We start from the raw sequence: 26,213 nt of genomic DNA on the forward strand, positions 1-26,213 counted from the left end.
TCATTGGTTTGGTAAATAAATGGCCATAACTTGGGAAATACTTGGGAAACAGCTGAAACGGATGAAGAACGATATCAAACCTTGAAAAGGCACATAACATACTCAGGTCCCCAGCGTCGATTGTGACGTCATACCAAACGAAGAAGAAGAAGAAGAAGAAGAATTGTGACTGACGTCCATCTTGCAAAATAAATAAATAAATAAATAAACATTAATTGTGATGTCATTCGTGATGTCATAGCACCATGTCTTGTCATTGGTTGACAGATAAATGGCCATAACTTGGGAACCGCTCGTCCAATTAATATTGTTACGGCTGTGGAAATTTGCAATACACCATAAAGGTCCCCAGCTCAGTTTTGACGCTAAGTTTATGTGCAGATAGGTCCCCACCGTTGTTTCAAGGAAATTCTTCGTGTTCACCAGGCTGCGACCCTTTGAGGTAGGTTTTTCTTTCTCTGTCGTTATTTTGGCCCGACAGCACGCTACGACCCTTTCCACCGCAAAACCGTCCGAAAACGTCGAGCGAAGGCCCAGTGAAAAGAACTGGGATGACGCGGGAGTTTTCCCGCCGTTTTTGTGCCGCCAAGGCTGGCACGAGAAGCGGCGAGGAGCTCGCTCGCGATTGGTGGACACGGGGCATGAGGCGGTCGAAGTGAGGGCACGCCCCTTTTCGAGAAGCTTCTCGAAGGGAGGTGGAGCTGAAAACGGGGAGGAGAGAAGGGCGGAGCCCCGCGCTATATAAGGCGGACCGCACGCGGGCTCTCCCTCCTCTCTCTTGGTGGTCGGGGTCGAGTTCTGCTCTCTTGGTGGTCGGGGTCGAGTTCTCTTCTCTTGGCGGTTTGGGCAGCTCGTGTTCAGTACAGTTCGTGGTGGCTGCTCGTCGAGCTCGCAGCTCGTGTTCAGTTCAGTTAGTGGTGGTTCTTCTTCTTCTTCGAGCAGCTAGTCCGTGAGCTCGGGCTTCTTCTTTTCTTGGGAAACGGACGGGAGGCGCCACTTTGCCAGCTCGGGCGCGCAAGCCTGCGCACACGAGAGGAGAGTGCCGGAGAGAGCTGGCCGACCGTTGCACCACGAGGGTGCAGGTAACCAGCGTCGGTCTCGTGGGCCCATTCGGTCATCCACGGCCCACGGCCATAAAGGTTTACGAACCTCGTCTACCCCCTTGCCTATGAGGGGGTCATTTCTTTTGTTCTGTGTGAATGATGTGGCGCCGTGTCCGTAAGTAGAACCTGTTTAAGTGACTGTACACTATAAGCATATTCGGTGGTATTGCTTTTGTTTCCATGCTTTTTCTGTAGATTGCATAACTTGCCTTGTACCCTCGGAGATAGATGGCTTTCATCAGAATTTTGGGTAAGGATGGTTTGATAGGCGTACTTTATGTAAAAAAGGGTGCTGAATCCAAAAAAAGCAGTCTTATTGACCCCATTCAAGCCAAAATGACAATTTTAACCCCTTTTTGACCAAATATGACCATATTTGGTCAAATTACGTTGGGTAGGTGGGTTCAATCAGAATTTTAGGTAAGACTGATTTGAGAAGCCTACTTTATGTAAAAAAAGGGTGCTGATTCCAAATAAAACAGTCTTATTGACCTCAATCAAGACAAAATGACAATCTTAACCCTTTTGGCCAAATATTCCCTTATTCCGTCAAATAGTGGGTTGAATCAGAACTTTAGGTAAAGATGATTTGACAAGCCTATTTTAGGTAAAAGAGGGTACTGATTACCAAAAAAAGCAGTCTTATTGACCCTATGTAAGACAAAATAACTATTTTTGGCCAGTTTTTGGCCAAATATGAATAGGCCCCAGTGTTGAATATTGTTCTGGGAAATATCAATATTTCAAATATTGATATTTGCAAGCTTTCCATTTACCCTTTCAATTTACCACATTTAATTAGTCATTTCCATTATCATCATCATCATCACTGTCTTCTTCATCCTCTCAATCATCATCAGTAATACAATCATTGTCATCATCATCCTCATCTCCATCTGTGACATCTTCTGGTTCCATGGTTTGAGAAAGAATAGTTGGCATCTGACTGCCTGTAACCCAGAGTGGAACATAATCTCCGTTGACCTCTTTCCAGCCGTGATCTGTGGGTTGAATGTTCTCTAGTGGATCTCTTAGATGTGCGTGCTTCCAGAGATATGCCACGTAATTGCACCGTGCCAATTTTTGCATCAGAACATTTTTGCAGGGTGGGAGAACATTACATCAGAACATTTTTGCCTGCATCAAGTCCCTTTATTTTCTCCAATGGACTGTCTGTATCTGTCGGTTTGTATTTCTGTAGGAAGATTTTCAACCTGGCGTCATTCACGGATGATAATGCTCCCTGACCATAGAGTGAACACACATATCTTTCTACAAGGCTGTCATCATCATCAAAGGTGGTTGTCTCTCCAAGCATGCTGATGCCTTCGAGATGGAGAGCACTCTTCTGAGCTTTCTTCAATGGGTTCACCTTTCCCTTCATGAAGAAGGGCGACGTGTAGTCACATCCTGTCAGAGCATGATAACCTGGTAGTGCCTTGCAAACAACTGGGACGAGGTGGTTTGCTAGCGCAGTAATATGGACATACTTTCTAGTGTTATCACTCGAATGTCCAAGGTCCATCCACACATTGGCCTTGAGTTGTCTTGAATGATACAGGAGAATGACCATGATATCAGTGTCTGTTGCACGGACAACAACATTCTGTCCTGGTATTGCTTTTGACTGCATGCTGAGATGGTATACTAGGCTGGTGTCTGCCTCCACGTGTGAGCATTTGTACTCTGGTGCCTCATGGTGTTCTACATTTCCTGACAGAGATGCTGTATACTGAAGACACTGCTCCTCATGTGAAACAACAACAGTCTTTTGTTTTATGATTGGTGCATAATAGTTATGTTTCCATTCCTCCATGAAGAACTTAATAAGTGCAGTTTTGAAATTTGGTGATCTCAAGGCATGTCTGAAATCTTTAGGACATAACTGGTCTGCACCTGTGATGTGAAATGATCCATCATTTGTACCTCTTGCCTGTTGCTCAACACTCTTTATGCTTTTCACATTACTGTCACAGACAAAGTGCACTTTCCTTGCCTTTGGACTGCATATGATCTTCAGGACCAGCTCTGCTACATTCCCAAATCTGAGAGGCAAGTCAGAGGGCAGTGACTGGATTTTGAACATGGCATCATAAATGACCGTATCAACTGTTGTTGGCTCTTTGTGGGTAATCAAATCTTCAAGATGTTTGGAGAGTGTGTACTTTGGTGTCTTCTTCACTGTGCCAAAAATACTGGCCAAAGAGAGGGGAACCGGGGTTAGTGGAAAGGAAAACACCTTTGCTACCTCAATCTTTCTGGTACAAGCAACATAGACTAGTCTGCCCAGCAGGTCCCGTGTTGTCTTCAGCTCAACAACCTTTTCATCTTTACCTCGTATTTTGCTCTTGATAGCAACACTGGCAAAGTTGTCCATGTCCTCTTTTACTTCATCTGGAATTTTCTTGCCATCTGCTAGACAGTACAAATTGGTGTCTTCGATCAGGGAGTTACCAAAGGGATTCATTGTAGTGTCAATCATTTTAGAAATACTTTCCAAGTCTCTTTGAAATTTCTCCACTTTTGACTTTCGCAGCAATGCCAACCCTCCCGATTTCATCGGGAGGCTTCCGAAAATTCACCCAAACTCCCGCCCTTACGATCACTATCCTTATCCTCCCGAAATTTTGATATTTTTGCACTGTTCACTAATCAGAATGTACTAGTATGAGAATTGAATGAAAAGCATCGTCTGCTACGTATAGCATGTGGTAACTCCATAACGTTCGCTGCTACCAAATTGTACGTAAAAAATTGCAAATTCAAATGAGGAGCAGCGAAACATTGGGTCTGGATCTCGCTTAGGCGATCATGCACTGAGATTTAGTGCATGCGGTATGTGTGCAATACAGTGCATGCGGTATGTATGCACAGTGTATATGCATGCGATACGCTCACTGCATGCAGCTGGGCCCCGTACCAGCCCGGCGGTCGCGACCACCGTGCGGTGTTTAACAGCCGCTAGAGTTCTACGAGTCGCGCTGCAGCTGTGGAACATCGACTTCGAAGTTACCGATGCTTCAAGCCCTCGATGTTGATTACGAAATGGCAGAAAAGAAGCTTACGAAGACCAAGAAATGGTCTCAGAAGTACAAGACCGAATACAGTCTCCAATACCCGTGTATTCGAAAGTCTGAAAGAGGAATTCATCATGCGTATTGTACAGTATGCAACGTTGATATTTCAGTTGAGCACGGAGGTCGCGATGATATTCGGAAGCACGTTGGAAGCAAACAGCACACAGACATTGCAAAGGAGAGATCTTCGAGCACGAGTACCGGTACACTTCTGAATTATTTCACCAAACAAGGGACAAGCGAGGAAGAGGATGTTACCCGAGGAACTTCTCTTTAGTGGATTTATTGTGGAACATAACTTGCCCATATCAGTCTCAGATCATGCTGGACCTCTATTTCAAAAGATGTTTCCAGATTCAAAAGTTGCTTCAAAGTATGGATGTGCAAAGAACAAAAACTTGCAAGATGTGCAAGATGTGCAAGAACAAAAAAAAAAAAAAAAATAAAAAAAAAAACAAGAACAAAAAGCAAAAAAAAAAAAAACAAAAAAAAAAGAACAAAAAAAAAAGAACAAGAACAAAGAAGAAAAAAAGAACACTGGTCAACAATTTTTTACTTTCTGAATGTTGTCTGGATTTCTACAAGTGAATTCGGGTATTCTGGCACTGCTGAATCAGGAAATGGCATCCGTTTCTCTCCATCAGGTCAGGTTTTTGTGCTAAGTTGATTTGAAAAAATCAGATCTTGTGACAAAATCAATTACATTTTTGTGGCATTATCAGCTGATTTTTGTCAACACATATCATCCTAAACATGTTTTTAAGAAAAAAAAATGTTTTGCCAACAACATTTATTGATTACATGATAGAAACATCGATTACTGTCATCTGAATGGTGGGCATTGATAAAGGTAAGTACAAGTAAATTGCATGTTGCGTCACCACTGTTCAAACTTCAGGGCTTGAACTTCCGTTTCTTCGAACTCCTGGAATGTTCAGCGGCAGGGAGGTCTCTCTTCAGATTCCAACAGTAGTCAGCCATCATGACTGCGTCCCAGCGACCCTGATACCTGGTCTCCATCTCCTTCATGTCCTGATGGAATCTCTCCCCCTGCTCGTCACTCATTGAACCCAGGTTCTCAGGAAACCGGTTCATATGTGAAAATAGGTAGTGCATCTTGATGCTCATGTTGCAGTCCAGGTTTCTGAAAGCAGTCAGCATGTTGTTGACAAGTTCTGCGTAGTTTCTGGCCTTATTGTTGCCAAGAAAGTTCTTCACTACCAAAACAAATGTATTCCACGCTTCCAGTTCCACTTCGTTCATTGAGTTTTTGAACTCTGGATCTCTGATGAGCTGACGGATCTGAGAACCATCAAAGATGCCAGCTTTCAACTTCTCCATGGTCAATCCTGGAAAAGCCTGGCACAAGTAAGTGAAGCAGTCACCATCTTTGTCCAGAGCTATTGGTGAACTGCTTGATTAAGCCGAGCTTGATGTGCAGCGGTGGGAAGAGTATTCTGTCTCTGTCCACCAGAGGGTCGTTGATGACGTTTCTTTCTTTGCATGGCACCAATTCCTCCCGCACAGGCCAGTCCTTCTTCGTGTAATGCTGAGCACGGTCCCTACTATCCCACATGCACAGAAAACATGGGTACTTGGTGAAGCCAGACTGTTGTCCCAACAAAAAGTTCACCATCTTCAGGTCAACACAAATAAACCACTTATGCTGATCATAACCAATTTTCTCCAGCACGTACTTCACCGCTTCATACTTCTCCTTCAGTGTAGTCGAGTGAGCGATGGGTACAGAGGCAAACTGGTTGCCGTTGTGTAGCAGAACACATTTCAGTGATCGCTTGCTGCTGTCAATGAACAGTCTCCAATCTTTGGGTTCGTACTGTGGCACTCCAAGCTTGAGCAGAAGCGCATGTCATAAATTGGCGCATGTAGGTATTGTACATTCTTCAGAGTTCGTTATTTCAAGAAATACAACTTTTTTGTATCACATTATTACAAAATCTGCCCCATTAACTTTAGTTTTGATCCACGAACTTTATGCTTTGCCTCACCAATTTTTGGAAGATTTTGAGGTTTTATGACTTCAAACTGATCCCTTTTCGACATAATCACCTAGAACTATCGTACCTGAATACTTCTTGTCATTAAAATAATTATTTCCAATCAAAACAATTATTTGACATGACATTTTACCCCCACCAACTTCTTCTAAAATGCTCCACACATGCGTACATGTGAACAAATATGTAAAAAACGACATGTGGCCATATCTCAAAAAACTTGACCTGATTGAACAAAACTAATGTGAGTTTTGGATTCAGCGCATCAGATTCGTCCTAAATCAGCTTAAAAAATGCAGACAACAAATTTGTTGTTGACCAGTGTAATTGGTGAGTTGTCAAATGTTACTGCTTCATCTATTGCCGATATTGCTAGACTAGCTCCATTTAGCCTAGCTACAGACGGTAGCAATGACAGTGGTGAGGCCCAGCTATATCCTGTCCTGATTTCGTACTATGACAACAGTGCTGGGATTGTGAAGCAAGGTTTGCTAAGTTTGCCTGCGTGCAAACAAGATTCCACTGGAGAAAACATTTTCAAACTGCTTGATCATGAGTTCAGTGACAGGAAAATTCCGTGGGGAAATTGTGTTTCCTTTTGTGCTGATAATGCCTCTGTCATGGTGGGCAAGCACAAAGGAGTCGCTGCTTATATCCACAAACAAAATCCAGAGTGCTACATCATGGGATGCCCTTGCCATATGATGCACAATACGGCCAAGAAGGCGGCTCAGGCCTTCCCCATTGAATTAGATGACTTTCTCATCGATATTTACTACTACTTGGACAAAAGTAGTAAACGCGTCAAAGGAGTGAAAGCACTGCAAGAACTCTGTGATGCCCCGACACACAAGATTCTGAAGCATGTCGCAACAAGGTGGCTGTCCCTTGGTCAGTGCCTAGACAGGCTGATTGAACAGTGGGAGCCACTTCGCCTCTTCTTCAAAGAAGAAGTCCGAAGAAAAATGCAACCAACTGTAGCCAAGACTCTAACAACGAGCAAAAAGGACGGCACTGTATCTACTGCCAGTACTGGCACTGCAGGATCAAGCACTAGTGGAGCAGCATTCACCACTACCACTGCAGTATCTGCTGCGAAGAAGACAGCAGGGACAGCACCAAAACCAATGCTGAGAGCAGGTAGCATCACCGGCCCTTCATCACGTTCATCTACAAAGCAGATCCCTTCAGAGTCGATAAAGACTGTGATAGTCCCATCTACAGGCAAAGAAGGACCCAAGTTAAGTTCTGCTTTTGCCAAATCACTTGATAGAAGCTCAGCAAAACCTTCGAATCAGAGGTCTTCTTCCTTGGCTGCACCTACCTCAAGCTCTCTCCTCAAACGTAAAATTGGATCTGGTACTACGAGTCTGACCTCTTCTGCTGGCAGTAAACGCAAGTGTGATCGCCCTGCGGCTAAGTGTACTACGAGTTCTACAACTAAAAGCGCATCTTCCTCAAACACTGTGCAGGAATCTAGAGAAAAACGTGTCAACAGGATGTTCTTGTCTCCACAAACAAAACTCTATTGTTTCTTCCTTCGATATGCTAACAAGCTTTTTGAGAAGGGGAATCTTCTGCTCCAAAGAGACGAACCCTGTATTCATCTCCTGATCTTGGTCTTCTGGTCTTCTGAATTGAATGGTCTTCTGAAAGATATCTTCGTACGGTTTTTGAAACCATCGGTGTCATCGGTTGCTCTGGTAAATGTACCCTTCTCTGACAGAAATCATCAGAAGAATGATGAGGACCTCATGATTGGGAACGATGCCAAACTGTATATAAGGGAACAAAGGAGTCTCAAGAAATCCACCTTCACTCTGAGTGAGTCAGACATCCAAGGTTTCTTCAGTGCAGTTCGCTCATATTATGTGAAAGCCTGCAATTACATCTTCAAAACCTGGCCGCTAGATGATGAATTAGCCAAACATGCTCAGGTGCTGGATGTTAAGCTACACCAAGAAGTGGGGTTTGACTGTGTGGAGTTTTTCATCAAGAAATTCCCCTGTCTGTTCAGTGGCGGTGATAGTGACAGAGACAGTCTTGAGAGTGAATTCGCTCACTACCAGGCAGACGCCTCCATAGCTACAATTGCTACTGAGACAGTGAGAGTGGATGAGCAGTGGCATCGGATTTCACAGCTCACAGATCCCTGCACTGGTGCCAAGAAGTATCCTAATTTGAGCAAAGTGATGAAGGGAATCTTGGTCATTCCTCATTCGAACGCATCATATGAGCGGGCACTCAGTCTTGTACGGAAGAATCATACTGAATTTCGTCCCAATTTGAGTGTCAAAACCCTGGAAGCTCTCTTAATTGAAAAACTAGCTCATAGCACCCCTTGTTACCAGAGAGAATACAGCAAAGATATAATCAGAAGGGCTAAAAGAGCCACACAGCTGTCACTCAGCAAAGCTGCCATGGAAAAAGCAAGCAGCAGTAGTACCAGCCATAAGGTAAGAAAAATATTGCTTCTTTTGTGCTTTTTGTTAATCTTTGATTGTCCCCTAACTTACTAATATTAACATACATGTAACATTAAAAAGTGCACAATTTTCCCCTTTTTTTGTTCAAAAAGTGGGAATTCTTAACATGTTAAATGCTCCAAAATAGGGCTCAGAGGGCACTAGAGAGCGTCTAGAACCCCAGAGCTTCCAGGGCCCTAAGGCGGGCCCTGGACCCCGCCGCAAGGGTCGAGCGCTCCGCACTCGAGATGTGCGCTTCGCGCACATTATTTGGTGTCGGTTGCAAATCCTCCCTAATTCTGATTTCCAAAAGTTGGCATCTCTGCTTTCGTCGTTCATGGCTTGGATTGGTATCCTTGTTTAAAGCTGCTTTTTCAAACAGATGTCTGACTATGGTGCTTCGAGCTGATCTAGTAACTGTCCACCACCTGGTTGTGCCTTGACTTTGATGGAAAGCAGTGATTCCAGTTTGTCGCGAGGCTGCATCTACATTGATCGTACTCTCTAGTGCTTGATCCACTGGTTGTCTGGCAAAGGAATTGGATGACAATCTTACTGATAAACCACCTTGTTCAAGTTGTTGCGTAATGCCAGGATGGGTGCTGTCCATGTTCAACAGTCTGAGATAGTATAAGCACATGTAACGTGCATAATTGTGACGATTTGCAGCAAAGTAAATGTCTATCATTTTCCCAAGTAAGAAGATGAAAAGATTCAAATCATTTGTTCGCACAGCTCTACTGAACAGCATGTAGATGTCAACCATGTCAATGTAGTTTCTCCAGAACTTTGCATTAACACCATGTTTTCCAGCTCTAGTATCATCGCAGAAACTTTCATAAGTCATCATGAATGCCTTGTATCCACCTGCCTCCTCCAAATCTTTCATCCGTTCAGGGGATGGTGATGCTTGAACAGTCTTCAGGGCTTCAACCAAACGTCCATAGCTCTCATTTGTCTCTTTCAGTTGCAAGAACAAAACGATATGCTTGCTCCGCATAGCAGTTGCTAGGAGCACATGCATTTTTCTGGCCTGATTATAGTGTTTTCCTGACAGAAAGGCATTGAGGGAACCCTTGGTGAGGGCACCACTTTCCATTAAAATATGGGCTGCACCTGACCCATCTACCAGATACCCCAGTGCTGACAGATAGCAGAACATAATATGGAAGGCACCAAAACAAACAGACATTGTCATACTTTGGTCGCACAGTGTCCTGCAACTGGGAAGCTGGCTTGGCTATAGCCAAGTCATAGGTCGTCGCAATGCAATCTTCCTCACACTCTTCAGCCAGGGTAACGTTTATTTTCATCGTTTCATTAAGGACATCAAGCCGTGTAGGAGGTGCTCCGATGTTTGCCAAATAGCCTATCTTATGAGCCGGTAAATCATCTTTGGTTACTGTGGCGTTCCAGCCAGACCACATTGGTGTTTGTGTGTTTGTTTTGCAAGATATCGTCCATACAACATCTCTAGCAACACAAGCCTTGTAGTTTACAGGCTTGTCCATTGTTTGTATATCAAAGGAAAAATTTGATATCTTAATTTTTTTTCTCACTGGTTCGAGTTCTGGATTTGGTATTTCAAGACTTCTCTTGCTTTGTTTGTTCATAGAAATAGGAAGTGTATTCTCTGTAGTTGATGAGCTTGCTACTGTGATTGATTCCGAGCTTGTAGAAGATGTTTTCATTGTTGCTGTTGGTGTTGATATAACTGGAACTTCATTTTGGACACAGATGCCCTGTGTGTCATGATACATTGATTCATCATAGTTGTCCCAAGCTGTGTTTGTGCTTCGTCCTTTGCTTGCTTGCAGGCCATCAGGAAGAATTCGGTTCTTCTCAATAATGTCAGCGGCAATTTGGGTCTCATATTCTTCTGCAGTATGATATCCTATACAAGGGCCGAAGTGATTAATAATTTCCTGAACCTTCCTGGAGCCAGTAATACTCTTCAAACCCATGCCCAGCAGCATGTGTTTCGATGGCTTCACTGTTCCATAAGTAGTTTTGTAGATATCATCCTCCGCTGATGATTCAATATACCGCTCCACTTGCTCACTGGCATCATCTTTTGAGCCGGTGTACAGAATCCTATAGAACTCTGATATTTCAGTTGGTATATTTGTAGACTGGCCATCATGGATTGCTTCAACTGTGATTAGATTTGGGAGTTTATTCTCTCGGAGCTTCTGGATCTTCCCCCTGAGGAACAAAGCTACATTCTTTATTATCTTGCCAAAACGAAATTTTTGCAAGATATGTTAGTCAGCTTGTATGTTTTTTTTTATTTTTTTTATTTTTTTGTTTGTCTGTAATCACGTATAAAAAATTCTACAGAGCACAGTTATCATTGGAAATTTTTGTAACTTCGCATATCAGAGGCCTATAGAGGTCCCTTTCAGCGCACAAAATTTTGAAGGTCAAGGTCACTTTTCGCAAATCAGGGGAGTCGACGAAACCCTTATTTTTTGAGTAATTTTGATCGGATCGTCTTCAAACTTTATGGGAATGTAGTATATGATCTGGCGCTCAGCTGATTAATTTTGGTGGCGATTGGCCTTGACCTTCATATGTTTTTTTTTGTTTGTTTGTTTTTTTTTTTTGTCTGTCATCACGTATAAATCACTCTGCAGAGCACAGTTATCATTGGAAATTTTTGTAACTTCGCATATCAGAGGCCTATAGAGGTCCCTTTCAGCACATAAAATTTTCAAGGTCAAGGCCAAAGGTCAAGGTCACTTTGTCGCAAATCAGGGGAGTCGACGAAACCCTTATTTTATGAGTAATTTTAATCGAATCGTCTCCAAACTTTATGGGAATGTAGTATATGGTCTGGCGCTCAGCTGATTAGTTTTTGGTGGTGATTGGCCTTTACCTTCATGGGTAGCACCTGAGGTCAAACATATTTGACCCCAAGGTCAAATTTTCAAATTTTAGGAACCATATCGTGTAGGACCTCAAATTGAACACCTCGATGAGTGCTTTCTAGATATGTCAAGCTTGAGACATTATGACATCATTTGGTGACATTATGAGGCAAACACATATTTTTCATGGTTACTCTGTAGAACAATTCTCATCGGAATCTCTCGTAGGCACATATTCCTCAAGGAGTCACTCCTGGTGGATAGCAGCTCTGTTCACATCAGTGTGACCTTAAAGAAGTCACACGTGCTCACCTTTTGGCAAGATATGGGTCACCCTGCGGGTGACATTGGTTTATTTCATTGTCCATAGCATCCTTTGTGATAGAGAGATAGGTCCCTTGTTTTTTACTTTCTTGATCAACCTGAAGCTTGCTGCCATAATGTGCTTTGATTTTGGACAAAAGATTGTTTGGTTCAGAGGTAGGGTCTTCCCTCCCCTCCTCTTCTTTGAGAAATTCAATGTAGGTTTGATTGACATCAACCAATTTCTTTGAAATCTCTTTCAGAAATATTTTGGAGTCTATATGGAGATAGTGTTTCAAAACCACTGGGGAAATGCTTACGGTCCGGACCATTTCAGAAAATACAATTTTTCTTCAGCACACCAGTAGTTGAGGTAGTTGCCACTGGGGGCTGTTCCACCATAGATCGTGTTTCAACAGTAACATGTTCATCAGAAAATATTTTCTTTTCTTTTGACTGTGTCTGATAAGCCGTAAATTTGCTGTAACAGTCACTATGAAATCCATAATGAGGCAGTGGTTCAGCTTCAAAGTTAATGGATTCACATATAACGAGGTACTTTGATCTCTTCTGATATTGAATTCTGGATTGAGCGATGTCGCCTGCTGTTTCCCATGTCTGTTTAGTAAAAGGAGTCACTGCATCACCATCATGCTCTGTATCACCCACATGCAACACACTGCAACGGCACCTCTCCACCATCAGCTATGATGAGGATTAACTTCCTGGGTAGTTCCTCACGGAGCATGACCCAAAAACATGAACTGTCTTGTCAGCTGCACATAACAGTAAGATGTAGGCCTAAAGCACATGTTATATCATCTGAGCCACTCAAGGAGGTGCTGCCACCTGCATACAGAAAATGAAAATACAAATTAAAACAATTAGTCAACATCATTGTTGATTTTGCACACTGCTCGAAAAGAATATGCAAACATGCGATATGCCCCAACATGGAATTTCAAACTTTTGACCACTGGTGGTCAAAAACTGAACAAAGCGATTGGCCAATTGGTTACTTCTTCATTATATATTTATCATATATATTTATATGTCATGATTATCATGAACAGAACATAATATTATGTGATACAATTCAAACGATGTGCACACCTTCAGAACATCCAAACGCGGACCAATAGAAATTGACCAAATATTGTCATAATTTGACCGGAAAGGGTTAAAATGGTCATTGTGTCTTGAGCGAGGTCAACAAGACTGCTTTTTTTGGAATCGGCACACTCTTTTACCTAAAATCGGCTTGTCAAATCATTCTTACCCAAAATTCTGATTAAACCCACCTACCCAAAATAATTTGACTGAATATGGTCATATATGGGCAAAAAGGGTTAAAATTGTCATTTTGTCTTGAGTAGGGTCAATAAGACTGCTTTTTTGGATTCAGCACCCTTTTTTACATGAAGTAGGCCTGTCAAACCATCCTTACCCAAAATTCTGATTAAAGCCATCTATCTCTTGGAATATTGGCTGTACATACGTGCTGTATAAATAAATGTGCTTTGTTTGAATGTATCCTGTTCGTCGTGTCCTATTTCCCCTTTGAAAGTGCCATCTTGCATCTTGGAATGAGTAGTGGGTTTTGAACACCCAAGTAAAGAAGAATCGCAAAAACCGTCGAGGTCGGCGATAACACCGCTCGGTTATCCCTGTAGCACGGAACGAACCGCTTAAGCGGTTTGTGTCCTAAGCCGACCTGCGGCGTGGTGCAACCTCTCGGTAGGTTACCCGCACGGGTATTTAGGTCTATCGACATTCGGTGATTCACCCTATTTCGCACGGGTAGAATGCGGACTGGGTTGTGGTGAGGTTAAACCCCCACCCGTGACTGGCTCCTGGCGGTAGTTCCAGGAGGGTCACGACTGAATTGTCCATCCGGTGGGCGACGCGGCTGCCATTAGAGGTACGCGGCCGCTCACACGCCAGGCGGGCCAGAATTCGTAACAATATCAAACCTTGAAAAGGCACATCCGCGGGACCCAGCAATATTCCTGGCAAGTTTCAATCATATCGGATCGGTGGTCGTCGAGAAACGGCGGTCGCAGACAGACACACATGCAGACAGACACACACACAGAGATTGCTGGAATTATAGATAGATAACCTGCTGCACAAAATAGTGGCTTCTGCTGATTTATATCAAAACACCAGAACAGTAGTTTTATTGAGATATGACCTCTCTGGGGGCAAACCCTGAAGCAGGCAGCATAGAACTGAGCTACTGTATCTCATCCGACTATAGCTCTAAGATTGTTTTCTGGAGAAGGAAAAAAACGTTTCTCACAACAGATGTTGCTGTGGTTTTTGCCATTTCAGACAATATGCAAAGTGCTGCTGCAGTATGCCGAGATCATCTCCAAGTTTTTCAAGGAATACTGCTCTCAAGAGAAAATGGTTTGCTTTGCTTTTAATTTGGTTACAGTCAGCCTCGAGCTTACTGAGCACCATTTAGACTATGGGATGGGATGGGAAATGTGCATTTTTGTGGGACATCTTTTCAAACCACATGAAAATTCACTTGTAAGAGTATTTGCAGGTGCTCAATCCAAATATGAATGTTGCCAAGCCTGAAAATTGCACATTTTCATTGCTGTGCCTTTTTTATTCCTCCGCTGATGAAGTCTCTGGTGTCATTATGTTTTCGGGTTGTGCGTCCCTACATACAGTGCCGACATAAAGTCTACACTCCCTTTAAAAATTTTCACCTTTTGTTGCCTTATAGCCTGGAATTAAATTGCATTAAATTAAACTTTTTCCACCTTTATTTACATATTGTAACCCACAACTTCCAAATGAAAAAACAATTTCGACAAATTTCAGAAAATTTACTAAAAACTACAAAACTAGAATATCTTGGTTGGATAAGTGTCTAACCCCCTTATAATATCAATTGTAAATTAGCTCAGGTGTAACCAATCACCTTCAAAATCACACAGCAACTTAATTGTCCTCCACCTGTGTTAAACTGCAGTGATTCTGATTCTTTCAGAAAAAAAAAATCAGCTGTTCCTATAGGTTTCCTTTGCTGGGTAGTGCATTTCACAGTAAAGACTCAACCATGAGTACCAATGAGCTTTCAAAAGACCACTGAGATAAAGTTGTGCAAAGGCACAGATCAGGGGATGGGTATAAAAATATTTTGAAAGCCTTGAATATCCCTTGGAGCACAGTCAAGTCAATCATTAAGAAGTGGAAGGCATATGGTTCCACCAAGACTCTGCCTAGATCAGGCTGTCCCTCCAAACTGGATGACCAAGCAAGGAAGAGACTGATCAGAGAGGCCACCAAAAGGTCAATGGCAAATTTGAAAGAGCCATTACTACATGCTTCTCATGCTACATGCTTTATGGCAAAGACTGTTCACTGTGTGCATGTGACAACAATTTCACACTCAACAAATCTGGCCTGTACAGTAGGGTGGCAAGAAAGAAGCCATTACTCATAAAGCCCACCTGGAGTCCTATTTGAGGAATGCAAAAAAAACCACTCTGGAGATTCTGAAGCCATGTAGCAAAAAGTTTTGTTGTCTGACAAAACCAAGATGGAACTTTTTGGCCTAAATGCAAAACATTACATTTGGTACAAACCCAACATTGCACATCACCCAAAGAATACCATCCCAACTGTGAAGCATGGTGGTGGTAGCATCATGTTGTGGGGATGTTTCTCATCAGCAGGGACTGGGGCACTTGTCAGGATAGTAAGAGAAATGAATGGAGCAAAATACAGAAAAATCCTAGAGGAAAACCTGCTGCCCTCTGAAAGAAAGCTGGAATTGAGACGGACGTTCACCTTTCAGCATGACAATAAGGCCAAAAAAAAAAAAATGTTGCATTGGCGTAACCCGCCCGACCCTAAAAATTCCGCCGACCCTACGTTTTTTTTGTTTTTTTGCTATCGATTTCAAGTATCTTGTTGATTGTGATCGCGATCGCAAAAACCCAGAAGTGTTTCGGACAGAACCCGCCGACAAAAAGGGTGGTACTCGAGCCGGGGGAGATTTTGGGAGGGATTTATTAGGATTTATTAAATTTTTGGATTTATTATCCAAAAATTTTGGGATTTATTGGGAAAAAAAAGATCCCGACCGACCTACCCTATTTTTCAGTGACCCGTTACGCCAATGCAACATTTTTTTATTTTGGCCTAACCCGCAGCACACAGCCAAAGCTGCACTGAGGTGGCGAAGGAACAAAAAGATAAATGTCCTTGATTGGCCCAGTTAGAGCCCTGACCTAAATCCAATCGAAAATCTGTGGCATGACTTGAAGATTGCTGTCCATCAATGTTCCCCATGCAACTTGACTGGGCTTGAACAGTTTTGTTGAGAAGAATAGGCAAATATTGCCCAATCAAGGTTGAAAAAGTTGCTAGAGACCTATCCAAACAGACTTTCAGCTTTAATTGCTGTTATATGTGCTTCTACCAAGTGCTAACTCAGAGGGGTGGACACTTATCTAATCAAGATATTCCAGTTTTGTATTTTTAATGAATTTTCCGAAATTTGTTGAATTTGTTTTTCACTTGGAAGTTGTGTGTTACGATGTGTAAAGAAAGGTGGGAAAAGTCTGATTTAATGCAATGTAATTCCAGGCTATAAGTTAACAAATGGCGAACATTTTGAAAACGGGTGTAGACTTTCAAGAGGCACTGTCCGTCCATTCTAATTTTCTCTGTTTTCTCTGCAACTGCTTCTCTGATTGACACAAAATTTTCACCATATGTGTGATTACTCATGTAGAATGTTTTTATGATAATTATGAGGTGATCATCCTCTTAGGGATAGGACATTCCAGGCACCCACCAAAGGGACCACCTCAGGTTAACCCAAGGAGACCACCTTCTGGTGGACGACACCTCAACACCACTCCACCACACACTTATGGCAATCTGACTCAGGAAGTTTACCCTGTGCTTTTCCTCCTATCAAAGAATGGGGGTCCTCAAGGCATTGTCCCAATCCCATCATCTGGTAAGCTGCCCTGTGAAGGGCAGCAGCACAGGAGGTACTCCTATAGAGTGGCTTTTCAGTTTTCTTTCCGTTTATGAGTTTTATGGAATGAAGGGTTTTACAGTGTCCGTAGTGCACATCCTGCCACCATGCTCCGAAAAAAGGTCACCCAACTGTAGGAGGTCATCCGCAGATACAGTTTGGCCTTAGATATGGATGGCCCTTGGCTCACATGGAACTCCTCCACCCTTTGACAGGTTTTGTTTTTAATCCTGCTGGGTGTCTATATCCATACACTCTCCTCACCAGCAAATCTGGTGGGGGAGACGGTTTAGTCGCCGATAACCCAACCATGAAACAGGTTAGTACAGGTTCACACAATACCTGGAGCAAGTCACAGATCTAATGTGGCCTGACCTGAGAAAGTGTTGACTCGCTTCCCACATTTGGTGATTTGGCAGCCTGTATTCCAAACAAGGTGGTGACCATGGCTACAAATACTGTATCTCAGCTGATTCAATCAACCTCGTCACAGATTACTATCTGGCGGTCTCCATAAAGAATGCAGAAAGGGAAATGAGAGCTGCAGGAGAAATCCAGAGGATTAAGATTTACAGTGCAGACCAAGCCATTCCTTCCCAGTGGAAAAAGTTCATGACAAACAACTCCAACAAAGAAGAAGAAGTGCAGTTCCTGTTTGATCCATGGTCAAACACTGACCCTGAGAAGTTCAAAAGTATAAAGGTGTACTTGGCACACAGACCACAGTACCATGCTTTCTACAGTGGGTCTGGTAAGCTGGAAGTTGACAAAGTTCCAGAGCTCAAGGCAGATCATGAAGAAGCTGACATCAGACACCTTCTACACTCTGCCTTTGCAGCAAAAAAAATCTGCAATTAACCTTTGAAGCAAAGAGTCTTGTCATTATTAGAAGTCCGGATACAGACGTCTTCGTAATAGCAGTAAGCCTTGCAGTATCAATAGACAGCAAAGTGTTCTTTCACACTGGAAAGTGGAACTTAGCCTGAACAATTGATATCACTGCAACACACAATCATTTCTGTGATGCTGCATCCAAAGCTCTGATAGGACTACATTGCTTCACTGGCTGTGACTGTCAGTTTTTTTCTCTGGCAAAGGGAAGACAATGGCACTCAGATTGATGCTGGCTGAAGAGAACTGTCAAAGCACGTTCAAAGACTTCAGTCAATCATTTGATGTGTCCCCACAATTCAATCAAGAAGTTGAACAGTTTGTACGCAGTCTGTACAATGTTAGGCAAGGGATGGATGATGTCGGTGTGCTAAGGAACAACATGTTCAGGATGGAATGAAATTTTGAAAGGTCACTGCCACCAAATCGAGACTCAAATCAAATCAGCACATCACCAGAACAAACCATCAAGCTGCAATTCATAGGAGAGCCCTCCAGCAGTTTGTGAACGTACCAAGCCCAACTCAGCATGGCTCGGAGATTGAAGATAGAGAACTCGTTATCAAGTGGGGCACTCTGCCACCAGCTCCACACAATGTAATTGCAGCAACCAAGTGTAAATGCAGAAAGGGTAAATGGAATACAAGACAGTGTGAGTGTGTTAAAAGTAAGATACCCTGCACAGATCTGTGCAAACGTTTGGAATGCAAGAATCATCAAATGATTGAGGCAGAAAATGCAGTCGAAGACGAAGATCTTTTCGACTCTGATTTGGAGTAGATGTTTTGTTGTATGGCTGCAATTCATAGGAGATCTACACAAATAACTCCATCACACACTTTGCAAACAAATTGTTTTAGTTTCCTTCTGATGTTTTCTTGATACTTCAACATGCCCCCAATATAAATTTGCAATGAACCAAATTCCTTTACCAAACTGTTACACTGTACCTTTAATAATAAGTGGTGAAATAGCCTCATAATAAATGAAAAGGACATATTTTAATACTTGGCAATAGTCATGAAACAGCACCTCGAATACCCTTGCACATTTATTTTCATGTTTTTTCAGAGGATGTCCCACTGAGGTCAAATACAAGGCACAAAACAATAAAGTACATAAGCAAAAAAAACAATTGTATGTAATTGAATTATGTGGTGGCTTTGCAACATTCATATTTGGATTCAGCACCCTCAAATACTCTTGAATAATCATTTTCACATGGTTCCAAAGGATATTCTACGAAATTTGGCGGAAAAAATATCCCGTTAGCTCTTTTGCTCCGGTGAAGGGTTAACACACAAAACGTCAGCATCTCCTTGCCTCCCATGACATTTGCAAACCTAAATAAACGTCCTGTTCATTTCATCCATCGTTTTACCTGTCTGCTGATTCTACTTTGATTTCATAGATTGTCATTCTACTTTAATTGGTAAATGGCTTCAATATGGCATATTGTGATAGTTTAGATGTTCATTTGTCTTTGGAGGCTTTCAAATCCACATAACTTTTCCCAACTCCCCCTGCGCCCACCCCATCTCAACCATTTTCCTACACTATCCACCAAATGCTTCCTTTCTCAATCAATGGTCCAAGTACAAACTGCCCTCCTTGCTTCTCTTCCTTTTTACATTCATGTTGCATCCTCAGCGCTCTGTGAATGCTGTTCTCATGGTCCACTTGTGTTCTTATTTCTTTTTTATTTCCCTTGTGGGGTTCCACGTAGCCCAGAATCCAGAGACCTATTGCTCTTGCAGGCAGGGCAAGAAAGTATGCATCTGTCCACCGATAGCAACCTTGTTAATGCCACTGGCAGTGCATGCCAATAAAAATCACAACCATTCTTTGCTCATGCTGCAAGGCAAAGAGAGCTTTTTTGTTTATTTATTTATTTTTATGAAAAGAGATTTCTTCAAGAAACAAAAAAGCAGAATGCAACATTGATATGAGAATTTTAGAAAGTTTTCTTGCATTGGCCTGTTTTGGTATTCCCACATCACTTCTCTCATGATGGTAACCTCCCAGGTTAAATAGAAATTAATTATAAATAATATGTGCTCCCTTTGAAGGAATTTCAATGCAGGGGGAGGCCATTATTCCCATTAAAGCATGCACTGGTATTGCCAACCTTTGGTTGTTTGTCTCTGCTCTATCCTTTTGAAATGCAAAGAAGCAGCACATACCTACCTTGTCATATCTCGTAATCCCTTCCTACCTTGTTTGATTGTTTTTTTGGGGATCCCATCTCTATATGGTTTTTTTCATCTCTTTAAAATGTTTTTTTTATGACTTGCTTCGAAAACAACACCACACAAGTAAATATAGAACACCAAAATTAATAAATCATGCATATTTAGTGCCTTGTATCCATTGGCAAAAGGCGCAAATAAATACAATTATTATCATTATTATTATTCATTAAAAAGAAAACATATTGATACAAAAGAATACCAAATTGCTGATTATAAGACTAAATTCCACAAGGAACCAAAGATCTATTCCACAAGGAACAAGACAAAAAAAAATAACCGAGAACTTTGAATATAAAAAGATTGTAAAAACCACCGAGAAGGCAGAAAGGTAATATAATCATGCAGTGGGTGTATAATCAAGGTTGAGCACACTCTCGACTCTACCACGAACGTGGGATTGGTATAACTCCTTGGTTGGAATATTTAGGCCGAAACTTTGGCTCCATTAACAATACAACCTAATGTTGCTAATCGATTGTCTATAAAACCACAGCAAGGAAACCCACATCACCCAAACTAATTATGGACACAAATATTTTGTCTTGAGAGAAATGGACTTTTGAGTTGTTAAATATTGAGCTTGGTAATGATGTTTAATATTATAAAAGTGATTTAAAAACTTATTCTCGTATATTCAACCAAAACAAAACAGAAGCACGTGTGATTTGAATTATATTTGAACTATAAATATGGTATTTCAAGATCATGTAGTTTCCACAAATACATTTAATGTACATTTATTAATATGTAATTACTTGCTAAAAGAGTTCAGAAAAAGCCTTAAGGCAACAACACATTGGTGTCACCATCTATCAGTGGTGTGAATTTGGAAAAGGCAACACCAGTTACATCTTCATAAAAACTCATATACTCAATGTGTTTATATATGACTTTAAAATGAGATCGTAAAGCTAATTATTCTGATTTCATGGTACTGTATTTACTTCTTACCCTTTGTTTGTGTGAGCAGAGGTACACACTTTCAGGGATAAAAATAAATAAACGCACACACTTGCACAGAATAATTCCCTGTCATCAAATAATAGAATTGATGAACAATGAAGTGCAAGCTGTTAAGTAAACGTGTGATTTGTAAATAACTTGATCCTTAGCTTCCTATTTACATTGGGGTGTTCAAAAAGTTTCACTAACGAAATGTTCATGATAGTCCAGCAAACCATAACATTTTGTATACCTTTTCCCTCATCTTGCCTCATGTCCTAACATATTTTCACTTCATTTTAGGCCTGCTTTCTGATGAACAACATTCAACAGCTGAGAGTTCAACTTGAGAAGATTTTCCAAGCAATGGGGGGGAAAGAGGTATGCATTCTTTATATAAAATTGATCCGTTACAATTCTTCTGCTTATCTGGACAATGGTGTGCAATCTTTTTTTAGCCCCCCAACTAGACATCTGCCTGGATGGGGGCTTTTATTTTCTGTTATTTATTGATTTAATCCGCAATTTCGCTATTTGGTTGGGGTTTCAATCCTGAGCGGGCTCCCACTCCAATGCAGGACACTCGGCTGTGCAAGAATTTGGTATTTGTTAATGGTATCAGCAATAGCTTGCCCACTCTTCGTGAAGGACACCATAGGATTGTTAATATCCACCGGCTAATACTGGCAGGTGGGACACAGTTGCACATCCATTCGAGGGACAGCAAACAACAGAATGCCAGTTTATAGCTGGGCCGAGATTCAAACTCAAGCTGGATGTCTCAGAGACGAGTGTGCGAACCTTTCGGCCATCTTGTCAGCCCGTTCAAATCCAACATGACTCAAGTTTTAAGACAGACAGCTTTTTATTTTCTGAAATATCACGTTTTTGTAATTACATCAGCAAACTAAGGATTTAATTTTTCGAATAACCTCCACACCGAAGGGGGATGGAGGTTATGTTTTCACCCCTGTCTGGTTGTTTGTTTGCCTGTGACCAAGATATTTCAAAAAGTTATGGATGGATTTGAATGAAACTTGGTGGATAAGTTTGGTGTATGACAAGAATGAAATGATTAGATTTTGGTGAAGAACCAGATCCTGATCTTAATACTATAATTTTTAAAGTGATTCTTCATAATTGAGAGATGGGGCCAAAAACGACAGATCGCATGATATTTCAAAACCTTACGGACAGATTGTGGCAAAACTTAGTGGATGAGTTGGGTAGGTGACAAGAACAAGCCAATTAGATTTTGGTTGAGATCCAGATTCAGATCCAGCCTATCAGTGGGATACAAAACGTAAACTGTTCAGCCCGGTGGAGGTATATTCTTCTGATATACCTGATGTTGGCTTCATGGTTAGGGTGGTGGGTTTTGGATTTGAGGATCCTGAGTTCAAATCCCACTCAGCGGTTGAATTAATACCAGGCGGGGTTGACTGCCTGTCATCCTTCTGAGGTTCGGCAAAAATGAGTGCCAGCTTGCTGGTATCTTGTGTCAGAGTGGTGACCTATCCAGGATTGTGCCCACTAGCCAAGGAGATTTCTTAAGCAGCACCAATGCTCTGTACAGAGTATGGTCCGAGTGGATAGATGGATGGTGGAGGTATGCGCTCTACTGAGTGACGTTCTAGTTTTGCATGCACAGTAATTATGTAAATAACTCCTTTACGTGAGGTGGTTTATAACGTACAATGGTTTACGTGAGGTGGTTTATAACGGTTTATAACGTTTATAACGACTGGGAATCCTCCGTCGTGCAAAGTCCTTCCTCGGCCCTCTTGAGCTCCTGACCACTTACAAAGCTTTTGTCCGTAGCCTGATGGAGTACTGCTCTCCCCTCTGGGCTGGTGCTCCTGCCTCCCACCTTTCTCGACTTCACGCTGTCGAAACCAGGGCATTTAAGATCATTGGCATCTCCCGCAATGAAGCTGAGTCTTTGGGCCTCTCACTCAATCACCGCAGGTTGGTCGGTGGTCTTTCTGTCTTCTACCGACTCCTCTCCAGCCTTGCCCCCCCTGCTCTCTCTGTGATTTGTCCCAACCACATTTCCACAGGGCGCTCAAGGTCCGCCAACAACCCCCTTCTGGTAAAACTACCAAAATCACGAATCACTGCTCATCTTCACTCTTTCATTCCTCTTTTTTCCCGCCTTTGGAATAAACTTCCTCACTCTATTCTTTCCCATTCTTCCCTCCAGGCTTTCAAAACAGCTGTTCACCACCACCTCTTATCTTCCCCCATCCAAATCCTCGATCTTTTCTACCCCGATAATCCACCCAAGCCCACTTCCTTCAATTCTCCTGCTTTCCTTCCTGAAAGTCCCTTTAATGTCCATCTTCCCCTCGCCATGTTCCCCGTCCCATCCCCATCCCTCTCCCTTCCACAGTTCACCTGTGTCTGTTCCCCAATGTTTTGTCCCTTCCACTCCCGCCCCTCTTGTCTCATGCCTCCTTGCTGCGAGTTGTGTGTTCGCTCTCATACGAGCCTCGACCAAGGTATACAAAAAAAAAAAAAAAAAAAAAAAAAAAAAAAATGTAAAGTGTAATTAAAACACATCACCAGTAAACAAATGATAAAAAAACGTTGATTACTTACTCATTTATTTTTCTCTCTGAAAGCTTATTATGGTTAAGATCGATTTGCACAAACTTCTGGAGTGAAATTGTTTTCATATTATTTCGTGCCTCAGGCTAACGTGGTGGTAGATTAAATATACTCATAAGCATTGGGGTGAACAAAAGCCTCAGTGAGTCTTGGCAGATGTGTTTGAAAGATTGCTTTGCACTTCTGTTGCTGAAATTTATTCCACTGAGTTGTCAAGAAATGTCTTGAAAAAAACAATGTTTGGCTCGAATCTATAATCCCTGCCTCCTCATTCGAGATATCACCGAGATTGGAGCATAATCCTTGGGAATTGCTTTAGTTGATGTTTAAGTCTTGTTTGCACAAATCCCCTTTGGCTTCCTTCAAAATATATTGAGCCGGCTCTTAATTCATGAATCTTTGTACACACGAATGGCAAGGAAAGAGATCAGGGGTAAAATTGGGTATTAATTATGTGTATGTGTGTATATATATATATATATATATATATATATATATATATATATATATATATATATATATATATATATATATATATATATATATATATATATATATATATAAAATGACAGCATGTAAGGTGAGAGAAAATGAACTCTTGATTGGCAGTAGGGATTTTATGCTTCCCTTTTCACACAATGTCGAGATCAGTAATCTTTGTTTTTTGTCCTTGGATTAAAACTTTTATTGCAATAGGAGAAAAGAGAAAATGAGCTACCAGTGAAATTGAGAAGTTGAACAATGTTTTCTCAGTAATTGTTTAATCTATGTGACATAAAGAGGTTTTGTGTGTTGCAAAAAATCTATTGCATCCTAAAATAGATCGCCAAGGCTAAGCCTCCCCCCCCCCCAACCGGGAGAGGTTTGCCCGTGGCTATCAGCCGTGACATACCCTCATTTTGCTGACATCAGAAGGATGACAGGCTGAGTCAAACCACCTGGTGTTATATCAACGGGCCAACAGGGGCTCAAACTCAAGGTCCTATAAGATTTTAAGCCAGCCACCTTAACCATTAATCCAACACCAGGCTTTGTGCATGTACTTACATGAGAGTGCAAGAGAGAAAAAAAATGAAAAGATAGAAATACAGAGAAGATTCAACGAGAATTTGAGAAATGAAAGATCCTTGCTTCTGACATGTGTATAACTCTTTCACCGTTACTGTAATTTCTCAGCTGGATTCAGAAGCCAGTGCCATGCTCAACGAGCTACAGGTGAAGCTAAATGGTGTGCTGGATGAATTAAGCCACACATTTGGGTCCAGGTAAGTTGCACACTAGTACTACCACACATTCCATCGATCATGTGTGTACATCACAGCAATATTAAAATGGCACAAAGACACACCACGTAATTATCTTGTTACTTGATTATATTACGTATTTGTGCAGTGTTTGGCCAAAAAGCTTAATGAGCAATTAACCTATTGGAACCCAAACCAGAGCATTGTTATTTTTTTTTTTTTTGCAGGAACAGGAGTCATAAACAGAAGAAAGCTTGTCCTACTGTTTTGTTTTAAAAAGTTAAATATCACATTTTATCAAAGTTGAGGCATGCACCTCTTCCGATATTCCATAGATTTATTTATCCAGGTGATAAAATGATGAAATAGCACCATATCCACTTATTTTGAGTATTTGTTTAAATTACAGAATAAGATATTTCATGCATTCCCAGGCAAAAACACTACAGTTAGAACTATAGTATCTGAGAGTAGTACTCTCACATACTCGAGTTGGTAACAGGTCCTACTACAGTAGTCTGCAGAAAATTATTACAGGAAAGGAATGCCATTTTGCCTGGGTTATATCGAGTAATCACACTTGTGCAATTATTTGACCACATGGTGTCCTACAATTCAAGCATCAAGACTTTAATCATTTCGTGCTCAATTAACTTACAACTAATGATTCTCAATCATTACTATTATAGTTATCTTTGTTTAAATAGAAGTGTTACATTCTTACATATTAACTTAAGACTCTTAAAGAGGTTTATATGAGAGGCATGTGAAGAGTCCCCAAACAGAAACAAAATGTGAATAAAAAAAAAAAATGAAACTTTTTTTATACATCCATTGTATGTTCAACAATGCAGGACTTTCAAAATGACGTATGAGTGCTCACGAGGCCTTTCGCTCATGTGCTGTGTGTGGTTTTCAGCGACTCACTTCCGCTCGATGGGGTGCTTTTAACCTGCCGTTGCTAGGGCTAAAGCTGCAATTAAAATGGTCTTTTAAACATCATTTTTCAGGATTTAGATAAAAGAGTGGCAATTTCAAGATGGTTAACTGTTAATGTTGTTCCTCGTTACAAATCGGACTCACAAAAATATAAGAAATACGAGAAATATCCGTGGGTAAGAGGTGTCGAGTTCCTACCTTTTCCTGTTAATCCAAGTGAGCAGTGGCAGTCACTCACTCACACACGCACACACACACACACACACACACACACATACACACACACACACACACACACACACACACACACACACACACACACACACACACACACACACACACACACACACCTCCTTTCAGCATGAGATGCAAAACTAGAGTATAATTTATCTTGTGGCCACAGAACCAAACAAACAAAAAATATATTTATAACAGTCCTCACAGCTCCCACTCACCCCTACCCTTCACACCCCACTCCCCAACATGAT

At 41.5% G+C, this 26,213-nt stretch overlaps 1 protein-coding gene and 1 long non-coding RNA gene across 3 annotated transcripts in view; one reads left to right on the plus strand and one right to left on the minus strand.

Moving 5' to 3' along the window:
• LOC147016015 (protein unc-13 homolog B-like) overlaps positions 1-26,213 on the plus strand; it is a 1,009,527-nt gene that overhangs the window by 931,015 nt on the left and 52,299 nt on the right. For both annotated transcript variants that reach the window (XM_085848698.1, XM_085848699.1), the window contains 3 exons: positions 14,171-14,248; positions 21,236-21,313; positions 24,719-24,807. In XM_085848698.1, coding sequence (XP_085704824.1) covers positions 14,171-14,248; positions 21,236-21,313; positions 24,719-24,807 — 245 coding nt within the window. The remainder of the gene's footprint in view (positions 1-14,170; positions 14,249-21,235; positions 21,314-24,718; positions 24,808-26,213) is intronic.
• Positions 1-26,213, minus strand: part of LOC147016019 (uncharacterized) — a 114,415-nt gene that overhangs the window by 24,036 nt on the left and 64,166 nt on the right. The gene's annotated exons all lie outside the window — the stretch shown is intronic.

The sequence above is a fragment of the Eptatretus burgeri genome, chromosome 12, assembly GCF_056783735.1.
Source record: "Eptatretus burgeri isolate ZD-2024b chromosome 12, Ebu_testis_v1, whole genome shotgun sequence".
Taxonomy (NCBI): Eukaryota; Metazoa; Chordata; class Myxini; order Myxiniformes; family Myxinidae; genus Eptatretus; species Eptatretus burgeri.